Genomic DNA, 12,136 nt, shown 5'->3' on the forward strand with positions numbered 1-12,136 from the left:
GTGGCAGAGCTGGGACTTGAATGTAGGTCCCCTGGACACTGTCATCTCTAAAAATAATAAGCCCTGAGAACCTACAGGGTTCCCAGCTTTAGGCTGAAAGCAGCCCTGAAGGACATACCTCACAACGGGTAACACAGCCCAAGTTTGAACTCGGGTCCACTGGACTCAAATCCTACATTCCCCACAATATTGGGAAGCACCTTTGAACCCATCCACCTGTACACGTGATGGGAACCAAACAACGTAGGCCTGATTTCCACTCTGCTACTTGCTAGCTCTGGCCAGAGTCCCATGGCCAAGGGACTCTGGCTCCTGGGGTCTCAATCTCATTTTACTTTCAGTAAAATGAAGGTTGGAACCCTGGGGTTGTTGAGATGATTCCCAATGGTTCACACAGGTCACACAACTGGAACAGGACTCCCACACAACCTGCTCGTTTCCTGACCTCTCTTTACCTCAGTTTCCTCATCTGTAAAATGATACTTATAGTACTTACTTCTTGGGTTTAGTGCTAGGATTAAATGTGCTAATACAAGTAATGTGTGTCTAGAACAGCACGTGGTGTACAGTAAATGCTTAATGCTGACGATTGCTAGCATTGCTAGTTATTTATTATTGCTAGTCTATTGTTATTTATTATTGCCAGTTATTGCCTTGCCTTCAATGCTTTCTGGAATGAAGTGGAGGTAAAAATCAAACCAACCAAACAAATGTTTCTCTTCTTCCTCCCACCAGTCCCCTGTCCCCTCCCCTTTCTAAAAGGAGCACTTGGCTTTGAGGTCTGAGCCCCCAACCACGTGGCCTGCTCTAATTTCCCAGGCTCTAATCTGCTCCCTGGCTCCTAATGATGCAGCTAGTAATAGGATTGTGGCCTCCCTCTGGGGCAACCACACGGGCCATGGCCATGGGGCTGGCAGCTAGCGCTTAGCAACCCTGACCACCTGCCGGCTGAGGAGCCAGAGCCCCCAGCCAGGACCCTGTGCCCGGGCTGGCCTCCCGTGCATGGAATGGTGCTGTGCCCCGGGCCAGCAGGCTGGGCTTGCCATGGTGCTGGGTGCCATCCTGGCACGAGGGCGGGATGTGTGCAGGCGGAATGGACTGCTCATCCTGTCTGTGCTCTCTGTCACCGTGGGCTGCCTCCTCGGCTTCTTCCTGAGGACCCGGCACCTCTCACCACAGGTCAGCCATGAGGGGCATCAAGGGTCCCCATCTCGGAGGGCTGGGTGGGCCTGAGGAATCTGGGGGTCACATTCCCACTCCGTGGCTCCCTGATGACATGACAGTGGGTCACTTTGCCTCTCTGGGACCCAGTTTTCTCCTCTGTAAAATGGGTGTGATAAACGCATTGCAGGACTAGAGTGAGAGAGGAAGTGGCTTCACACCAGCATCTCCAGGTGAAAGATAGGGAAGGATGCCTTGTTGGAATAACCACAGGCTAAGAGCTGTAGGGGAAGGAAGAATGGGATCCTATAAGCATGCAAAGCAGGCATCAGAGAATACCTCCTAAAGCAGCTCATGGGCAGAGAGCCAGAATGGGCATTCTAGGCAGAGGTAACAGCAGAAGCAAGGCAAAGGGGCATGAAAGGTTTGCGGGGGGCTGGGGGGTGCAGGTGGAGCAAGCTGTTCACAGCAGCCGGAACGTACGCTGTGAGGCAGGGGCTAGAGCACAGGGGCCATCAGGCTTCTAGATCCCACCACCGAGCAAGGGCTTGGGGCAACCACGAGAAGCTTTGAGCAGTGATATGGTCAGACCTGAGCTTGGAGACATCCCTCTGGTGCTGAGTGGAGGATGGGGTAGTGGCGGAACGGGCAGGGGGCCAGGTGAGGGGTGAGACATGACAGTGGGGATGAGCAGGGCAGATCTGAGAACTGTTTCCCAAAGAGATAGCTTCAGGATGTGGTGGCTGATTGGATGTGGGGTTGGGGGGACAGGGAGGCAATGCAGGCCCCCAGGGTTCTGGCCTGTGTAACTGCAAGGGTGACGGTGCCTTGCCTGGGGAAGGGCCCTCTTCTCACTTAGCACTCATCTCATGCGGGAGACTGAGGGACACTCATGCTGTCGAAGGCAAAACTTTTCTAACAGGACTTTATTCAGGACTACTGTGATGGGTGTTAAGACTATGGCGACAGGGGAGTGTGACCAGGAGCAACTCAAATACGGCAACTGCAGCTGGGGATTTACTGCCAATGAGCATAGTGAGGAGGTCAGTGACTAGAAAATTACTAAGGGGAGACATCAAGGATGGGGAAGGGGAGTCTTGCTAAACCCACTAAGAAGATCTTTGTTGAAGGCAGAGTTGGGGGGATTCTCACTAAATTGACTTAGCAGGGTTTTTGCTACACATGGGTGAAGCAGGACAAAGAAAGGATGAGGCTTAGTTGAAAAGAGGGCTCAGAATGGCCGGTCTAAAGTTCGGTCAAGGAAAGTTTTTGTCAATGGGCTCCTGGAAGATTCCTTGTTTCATAATATTCCTCTTCCTGCAGTTCAGTGATATCTAATATGTTCTCTACAACTGGGGCTCGAGGTATCAGATTTCATCTTCCATTAAAAGGAAAACACGCCTCTCTGGGAATCGAGCCCGCTATTATTATGGTTACACTGTTAAGGTGCTGTCAGTTATTTAGGGAGAAGCATAGACTCTGGAGTCAGAGGAACCGTGAACTTGGACTCTACTAGTGAATGGCTGTGTGGCCCTAGGCCAACTCTTGTCTCCTTTCTGGGGCTCAGTTTCGTTATCTGTAAAATGGAGGAGGGTGGGACTATATGTCTGCTAGAATTGCTGTGAAGAGTAATCAAGGAGTCATCAGTGCCTGGACACAGCGGGTGCTTAGTGAGTGTTACTTTACTCCTCCCTCCCTTACCCACCTGTCCAAGTCCTACCTACGTCAAGAACCGCCTCATAGATCCCGTATCTTATGAAAATTCTTCCAGACCTGCCCACATCTGCCCACTCTCCTCCCACACTCACCCCATGCTCATCCCTCCACTGGAACCCAGGTGCTGGAGGTCTTGCTTCAGAGCTGTTTGTTCAAAGTCTATTTCTCCCATCAGCCTTTGACTTGCTGACTATCACATGGGCTTTCTTGAACCAAAAGGTGAGCCTAGCTCGGTGTCACAGAGAGAACCCTCAACTAATGCCTGAATTAAATTGGCAACGGCACAAACAATTTGCAAGCCACTTTCTTTAATTTTCCTCAGCAACTAAAATATATTTCTTGCAGGAAGATTATTCTGTGAAAACAAATTGGAATGCCTATTCTTAAAAGCCAAACTCATCTGGCGCCTCCTTTGCCAAAGCTGCCTTCCCCATCTGTTTGGAAGCGCTAACGCGTTCTGGTCTGGATTAACCTGCCAGATAAATTGAAGGAAGGATGTGGAGCCTTAGAACAATTACTTGTCAGGAATTGGCTTTCTCAGCATCTTATTTTGAAATCCAGGAGTTGTTTATTTGATCTCTGCCTGTGACTCAGAAACCAAACCCTTCTTGTTTTGTAAGCTTATGCAACAAGGCAAAAATCATAAACAATATGCAAAATGGTAGAATGTCCTATTTGTGAAAAGAACTTACAAAATCACAAGATTTATCTTTGGAAATGAGTATCTCATTTAAAAATATAGATCATTTTGAGAGTTCCAGTTAAACCATGATGAATTTATAATTGTACCCATTTTTCTTTCCTTCCTGGGATACCACTAAAATTGCAGTAATGGAATTGTTTAAAAATATAAACTCCCAAGAACAAAGACAATACAAATGGAGACAACTGAGAAAAGAAGTCGAGGAATTACAATAATTCCTGGATGGGAAGTGGATAGAGTTGAATGATCTTATTTAGTAGAGCACAGAAAGCTGAAATCTTGTGTCTGTAGAAGCAGAATGACAGCAGATACCACCTGAGTTTGTCTTGGAGAACTCCAGAAGGGCTCTGGACCTGAAAGTGCAAGGCACTGCAGGAGGCAAGGGTTAAGCATGCAGCTGAAATCAGGGATGTTGGTTAGAATTTTGTAACTGGACCAGTTCGACCCCTAGGTCCCTTACAGTTCATGTAATCAGAGGACCCCTCATCCACTATCTCTATCCCCCTGCTTGTCCCAAGGAGCCAGAGAAGCTTGACTTAGGGATGTTAGGCCCACCTGTAAGTGTTGGGGGATGGGAGGTGGTGAGGCACACGCTTCAGGTGAATTAGTGGACATCTGCATCTTGAGCGTGGGGTCCCCCTAAGTCTGCTGTCAGCTGGGCTTAGGCACAGCCCCATCCCCCCACCTCCCACCCCACACACAGCCAGAGGCAGGAAGGGACTTCTTTCACTGAAGCCTCAGAGGAAAGATCTCCAAATTCTGCTGTGAAGGGGAATCCTCCCCATTCCACCCTCCCCCCAGTGAAAAAGCTACATCTTCACCTGTTAGCCTTCCTTGAGGAGCCATCAGTTGACAAGTTCCACTCATGCACACAGAAGTTTAGTGTGTCACACTTATACACAAGCAGAAGCCGAAGTCAAAGCTGCTAATATGGAAGACAGAGACCAAACGAACAGAACACTAGGTCTCTAATGAAGCAGAGGCAATGCAGGGAGTAGAAGAAAACTTTTAAAACCTTTCCTCAAGTTGTTTGAAGATATGAGAGAAGGTACAGTGACCATAAAGTAGAAGAGGGTGCAAAAAGAAGAAACGATTCGAGAAAAAGAAAGAACTTTGGGAAATTAAAAATAGATGAGCCAAGATAAAAATATCAATAGCTGGGATAAAGCTGCAGAAATCTCCCAGAAAGTAAAACAAAATGAGCTAAAAATAGGAAAATTATAAGAAAATTAGGATGTCTAACATTCAACTTACTAATAAAAGTTTTAAAGAGAGCTAACAGAAAAAAATGGAGAGAAAAATTTCACAGAGAAAACAAGAACATTTCTCTGAAGTAAAAGGTATGCACAGCACTATGAATGTTTTAAAAAGAAAGGAGAAAATCTCATACCATGGTACGTCATCATGAAAAGTACAGAAAAACTGTAGATAGATAGGTGAGCCTTAAATGGTTCTGAGGGAATAAACTGGGTCTGATGTAAAGAATAGGAAGTAAGATTGGCTCCCAACATCTTAAGCAACACTGGAATCTAGAAGACAAAGAGGAAACAGCTTTGAAATTTGGAGGGGAAATTCTTTAAACTAAGAGTCTTATATATAGCCAATCTATTATCAGAGTTAAAGCTAGAATAAAAACATTTTTACTATGTAAGACTCAGAAGTTTCTCTCCCATTCATGCTTACTAGGAAGGTACCAAAGGAGATATTCCAGCAAAACAAAGAAGTAAGCCAAGAAGGCAAGGGATCCAGGAAAGAAGGGTTCCGATATGGGAAAAGTCCCAGAATGACAGCGAAGAAGAGACCCATGACAACCACTGGGCCTAGAGAGCAATCTGTCCAACCTGGAACAAGAGGATGGAGAGCTCTTGCACTGTGGTACCAGGGGCCTAGAAACGGACCTATGTGTTTGAGTATATAGAAAATACTATTGTTAGACATTTAAAAAGCAACGTTAAAGCACTTGGAAGAAATTAACGAGTGGCTCACAGAAAACAAGGTAAATGAAAAATCAGTCAGTTCTTAACTTCAGGGAAAAACTGAAGGTTGTACAGAAAGGAGGCATGGTTGGCTCAACAGCGAGCAATATTTTGTGATCAAAATATTTTAAACCTTGACAATTAGTTTAATCAAAAATTGATATAATGGTGAAATGGTAGGAGGAAAAAAGGAGTAGGAACTAAGTCCTCATCTGTCATGGCAGGGAAGTTAATAGATGTCAAAAAGATATATCTGGAAATAGCTTTATAACCATATTATTTACAAATAACAATACTAAAGGAAAAACAGCTGGAGGAGTTGGGGGTCGTCACTCCTAGGAAGTTGGGGTTAAGCATAGAGATGGGTGAGGAACGGCTGCCTTTTTATCATTATAGTGCTATCTAAATTAAAGAATATACACATGGATTAAAATTAATTCAAAAGACAGATGGGTAAATTTTTAAAAGTTGATTTTCTGGTGTGTTGGAAATGGTAGTAGAAGTGGACTAGGAGGCCTGTTTTCTGGTCCTGCACTGTCACTAAATCACTCTGCGGGCAAATCACCTCCCTCTCCTGGCTCAGCTCCCTCATCTATAAAATGAGTTGTCAGCTGAACTAAGAGATCTGTAAAACCCCTTCTCAGCACCAACATTCTATAATTTGTGACTTTTCAAAGCATCAGGCCAGTAACCAAGGGTTATGTTTGGTTTTGTGTTTAAAAAAAAAAAAGTTACAAGTACAAAAATTTAAGTCAGATGGTGTTTGAAAGTCCACGTACTGGCCTCACCCAGAAGCTTACCCTCTGAGGAAAGTGGACTCAAGCTAGCATTGCCAGAAATAGCAAAATTGAACTAAGTTAAATGTAAAAATTTTTAAAGAGCACATCCAGTTAAATTTGCATTTCGCATAAACAAATAATTTTTAGTATAAGTAAAGAACCAATATTTGTTGTTTATCCAAAATTCAAACTTAACTGGGCTTTGGCGTACCTTCCTCTTCTGCTGTTAGGTTCCTGTCATGTGACCGGTTACTCTGGCGACAGCTGACTGCGCAAGGATTTGGCGCACTAATCCAAGGGCCGGCAGATAGGCTGGAACCAGCAGCCTATGAGGAAGCCCGACGCAGGAACTCCGCCCAGTGAGGGCTCTTTAATATTGAGAGTGGTGTCTCACCAACCAATCCGATTCTCTCTCTCTCAGCATTTCAAATGTGAGCCCTGCTTCAAGGGTGGGGTAAGAATTTACGAAAGTGTGGGGCGAGGGAACCCAGTACAGTAGGGAAACTGACTCAAAAATGCTGTTTACGAGTCAGTCTTTTCATAAAGTAGACTGACAATTCCTCCAGTGCAGGAACTGTGCCTAATTCACTCGTGGGTGCCCAGTACAATGCCTGCCAAAGTATGGGCTGAATGAATGTGTGAACAGTAGGCAGCCCTGCCCTCTCGCCACTTATCATCTGTTACATGAGACCGATTTGTAGCAAGGCTAGGCAGGTGAATGGTGAAAAGGTGGGGAAGAGCTGTTATCTACTGTTATTACTGACCATTTACTCTCATCCAGACCCTCTGCCAAGTGCTTTATGTGCATCCTCTCATTTAAGCCTCCCAGTGGCCCTATGAAGTGGTTATTACCCTCATGTTACAGACGAGAAAAACTCAGAGAGGCCGAGGAACTTGCTTAAGGCCACAGATACTTCTAGGGGGCCAAGGTTAGAATCCAAGTCTGCTTGGCTCCAAAGCCAGTGTTTTCTCCATGGACTTTGCTGTCCATGGGCCAGACAGGAGAATACAGATGAAATGGTGCTTTGAAGATTGTAAAGCAACTGTGAAGTCTGCACTACCTGCTATAACCCCAGCTCCTGCTGTGTTTTCAGGAAATTAGTTACTTCCAGTTTCCGGGAGAGCTCTTGATGAGGATGTTGAAGATGCTGATCCTACCACTGGTGGTCTCCAGGTGAGGGGCGGGTGTTTGGCTGGGAGGTCTGGGGTGGGGTTGCAGGAGGAGGATTCTGTACAGATTCTGTAGGTGCCCTCCTCCTGCTGTGGGTGGCTGGACTGCAGGCTCTGGGTGGTGTGACCCTGGGGGCTTCATGGGGCATAGACTGTGGCACAGGCGCTGGAGTCTGGGTCATTCAGTGACACCAGTTGTTTCAGTCCCATTCAGTGGACATTTGAGTGACTTGAGTAAGTGATTTGGAGTCCTAGGACGTGACCTGACTCCAGGGTAGCTCGGGGCCAGGGAGTTCACGCACTGTTCCCAGGGAGAGGCTCTTTGTGGTGAATGCAGCAAGACATGGGGGAAAAGATGACCTTGGAGATGATCACAAGATGATATCCTGGCTCAACTGTGTGCTGTACTGGCTGTGGAACCTTGGACAGGTCAGACTTCTCTGAGCCTCCGTTTCCTCATCTGTAAAATGATAATAGTAACACCTACTCCAAAAGGTTGCTGCGAGGACTGTAGGAGGCTATCTATTTGCTAAACGTTCAGGGACTGATCACAGGGCAGACAGGTGGGAGATGAAGTTGGAGGATGGGTTCTTGCTTGATTATGAAAGACCTTGAATGCCAGGCTAAAGAATTCAGTCTTGGGGCTTCCCTGGTGGCTCAGTGGTTGGGAGTCCGCCTGCCGATGCAGGGGACACGGGTTCGTGCCCCGGTCCGGGGGGATCCAACGTGCCATGGAGCGCCTGGGCCCATGAGCTATGGCCACTGGGCCTGCGCGTCCGGAGCCTGTGCTCCGCAATGGGAGAGGCCACAACAGTGAGAGGCCCGCGTACCACAAAAAAAAAAAAAAAAAAAGAATTCAGTCTTTACCCACTAGAGTGGGACCACAGCAAATCCTTGGAGGTCACCTAGTCTCTACCACTGGTGTGCTGGTGACCTTGGACAAGCCCCTGGTCCTCTCTAGGTCTCAGAATTTCCAGATGTGTAATGAGTCGGCAGCTCCAGATGGTGTCTAAGAGCCCTTTGCTCTGAGACCATGGGTTTGGAATCCTCACTTCCCAGGACTTGTGCGCAGGGAGGGAAGTGGACAAGCCTCTGAGTCCTGGGGGACGTAGTGGGCTCTGTCCCCTGGGACAGTGTCGTCAGCCTTCTCAGCCTCCCTGCTGAGAACCCTAACCCTTTCCCTCTAGGGTGGTGGAGATAATGCTCCCCCCGGCCCGGGAGGCCAGGTAATGGTGCTTTCTGCTGCCCCCAGGGGGCCTTGTTAAGCTCAGTTCGGCTTTGTGCAGGCAGCAGTTGGGTCTCTCAGGACTCAGCCTTCAAGGCTCTGCTGAAAGGCCACCTCCCTCCAGAAGCTTTCCCTGACTCCTCAACCCACTTCTGTAGTTGTCTCCTCTTCATGCATCTTTTGAGTCATTCACTGAGTCAGGGAATCTGTCAAGGTCACCGGTAGGCTCCATATTGCTAGACCGAAAGGACACTCCGAGTTCTTGTTCTGCGTGACCTGTCCACAGCAGTTGATACAGCAGTTGGTCACTCCTTCCCTCTTGAAACACTCCTCCCTATGGCCTTACACTCTCCGGCTTTGTCTGCTCCCTGCCCCACCAGCCGAGTTTCTCTCTCTCTACTCAACCTCTGAACCATTGTAGTTTCTCAGGCCTTTTCTCATCTGTCCTCAGGGCTTTAACATACCACCTACAAGTCCAGCCCTTCCAAATATAGATCTCCCTCCCCAACCTCCCCTCTGAGTGCCACTCAAACTACCTACCTGACATTGCCACTGATGTCTCACAAGGATTTCAGTTTAACGTAACCAACTTGAGATTTTACCCGCAAACCAGTTCCTTCTCCTGTTTTCTGCTTGTCAGTAAGCGGCAGTTCCATCTACCCAGTTACTCAAGCCTCCATATTTATTCTCTTCCCCCACCCCCAGCTCTTCCATCAGCGACTCCAGCTGATTCTTCCCCCCAACTAGAACCCAGCGTCATCCCTACCACTGGGCAGACTCCACAATGACCTCACTGGTCTCCTGGCTCTGGTTTTTGTTCCCCTCCCATCTGTTCTCCACCTGGTGGCCAGAATGATCTTGTGAAAAGCCAAGCGGGCCATGCCATTCATTCACCTAAAACCCTTCAGTGGCTCCCATGGCATTTAGAATAAACCCTTGCATCCTTAACGTCACCTTGGAGGCCCTGCAGGATCCTCCCTGCCTGTGCCTCACTTCATGTCATGCCTCATTCACTCCGGTCCCCTGACCTCTTAGTTTCCTAAGCAGACCAAACCCTTCCCCTGTCTCAGGGTCTCCACACATGCTGTCCCTTCTGCCTGGAGCACGCTTCCTCAATGCTTTACACGTCTTCCCCTTCCTCATCCTTTAGATCTCAACTTCCATGTGACCTCCTTAGAAAGCCCCTCCCAACCTGTCCCCCTTCACCCCCACCTTCACTCTCCCCCACCATGCCCCCTTCCTTTTCCTGCACAGCACTTACTTTTGTACTGTTATTCTATATGGATTCAATTGTTAACTTGTTTATCTTCCACTGGACTGTAAACTCTGTGAAGGCAGATACAGTACTCTGTTAAGGTTCCACTCTGGCCTTCACACCAAATGCCTGGCTCATCATAGGTGCTCATTAATACTTGCCCAGTGGATTCATGAATTCAGCAATCATGCACTGTGCTTTCTGGTACATGACCCTGCCCTGGGAGACTGATGAGAAAATAAATAATTACACGACAGCCAAGTAAGCGTGTCGATGCAGGAAGCACAGGACTCTTTTTTGTTGTTTCCCTTTTTCCCAGTTGTATTGCAATATGGTTAGGCAGCTTGATCATCCTTTATTGTGTTTTTTGTTTATTTATTTATTTATTTTTGGCTGTATTGGGTCTTTGTTGCTGCGCGCGGGCTTTCTCTAATTGCGACGAGCGGGGGCTACTCTTCGTTGCGGTGCGTGGGCTTCTCATTGCCGTGGCTTCTCTTGTTGCGGAGCACGGGCTCTAGGTGTGTGGGCTTCAGTAGTTGTGGCTCGCAGGCTCTAGAGCGCAAGGCTCAGTAGTTGTAGCACACGGGCTTAGTTGCTCCGTGGTATGTGGGATCTTCCCGGCCCAGGGCTCAAACCCATGTGCCCTGCATTGGCAGGCGGATTCTTAACCACTGCACCACCAGGGAAGTCCCAATCATCCTTTATTGTTGACCTTACTTACTGCCAGGGTGTTGCCTCTTACTCAGAACTGAAATGCCTCCAAGGCAGAGGCCCTTGAGTAGACCCTGGAGTCAGACAGACCTGGGTTCCCATCCTGGCCCTGCCATTTCCTTGCTGTGTGACCTTGGGCAAGTTATTTAACTTAAAATCCTGAAGTCAGAGTCAAAGGCCTGGGTCCTAGACCTGCTTCTCCGCAAATCACGTGATCTTGGGGCAGGCACCCTCACCTTGAGTCTCAGTTTACCAAGGTTACCCAGTGGCTTTGGGCCCATTCAGCTCTCTGGGTCCTGGCTCTCAAAGGTTTGGTCTCTCACCACCAAACTCAAGTGCTTTCTCTTGGCTGGAAACGAAATGTGGTATTAACTTGAGAAAAGCCAGTGTGTGCTCATATGTTTCATTTGTTTATTATACAATTTCGGCTGGTTCAAAGCAACCGTGTCACTGAAAAATGGAAGTGCTTTAAAATTTTCCTAAGGGAGAAGTAAACCTTCTTAGGGGAAAATGACACATTTCTGAGTTCCAAACCACTCCACCCCTGAGCCCTCATTCCTTTAGCTTCAACTGGTTTATAATCCATCCGTTAATCCATCCTTCCATCCATCCATCCATCCATCGCTCATGGTCCCCTGATCCCTTGCTCCTGGCCAGCCCAGGGCGGGGCATCCCTATCCTCAAGGAGCAACCACTCTGGTGTGGCGGTTGTCACTCCGGACAGAGCAGAGTCACCAAAGCTACTCTGGAAATTCAGACGTCAGGTCTCATGCCGGGCCTACTGAACCAGAACTGCCGAAGGGCCCAAACAGGTTTTAAAGCCCCACAAGTGTTCTAATGGTTTGAAAAGAAACCCTGATGTCTTGGGATCAGGGCTTCTGGCTGGATAGCTAAAGAGCCTGGCATGAGCACTGCTGCTTTTCAGTCCCCAGGGCCCCCAAGCTGTACCCCCGACCAGGAGACAGAGGTTTCCTGCAGTATAAATTGCTCCAGGGCAGTGGGAGGATATACATCAAGGCACATTTGCTTCAGTTCCAATAACCTGCAAGCCTGGGTCCCAAAGCCTGGCACCCATGACTCTAAATGCTCCCACCTCTTCCAGTAGAACCTGCCACCCTTCCCTATGCCAAGCCTCTGGCATCAGGCCGGTCACCTCCTTGGTCTCTAAGCATGCCACATACCACCTCTGCTCATGCTGCTCCCCTCCCACGAACGCCCTCTTCTCTTAATTAGTTAAGTCCCCCTCTGTGTTCAAGACCTAGATCAAGTTTCTTCCATGAAATCCTCCCAGCTCTTCATTTACTGATAAGTAGTGATGATGACCTGTCTCCATCCCTAATGCAGCTTTTAACCCTGGATGGACACAGTGTTGTTAGTTAAATGAATTCACACTCACAGCTGGCACACCACATTATGGGGTACAGACACCATTTTTTGCAA

The 12,136-nt window shown here is 47.9% G+C and overlaps 1 protein-coding gene across 2 annotated transcripts in view; it reads left to right on the forward strand.

Moving 5' to 3' along the window:
* Window positions 1-876: 876 nt before the first annotated feature.
* SLC1A7 (solute carrier family 1 member 7) overlaps window positions 877-12,136 on the forward strand; it is a gene marked incomplete at its 3' end in the record, with an annotated part of 47,324 nt that continues 36,064 nt past the window's right edge. For both annotated transcript variants that reach the window (XM_081218477.1, XM_081218478.1), the window contains exons 1-2: window positions 877-1,179; window positions 7,430-7,509. In XM_081218477.1, the coding sequence (XP_081074603.1) occupies window positions 1,003-1,179; window positions 7,430-7,509 (257 nt within the window). In that variant the 5' untranslated portion in view covers window positions 877-1,002. The remainder of the gene's footprint in view (window positions 1,180-7,429; window positions 7,510-12,136) is intronic.

Source organism: Mesoplodon bidens (genome assembly GCF_964165515.1).
Source record: "Mesoplodon bidens genome assembly, chromosome: 2".
Lineage (NCBI taxonomy): Eukaryota > Metazoa > Chordata > Mammalia > Artiodactyla > Ziphiidae > Mesoplodon > Mesoplodon bidens.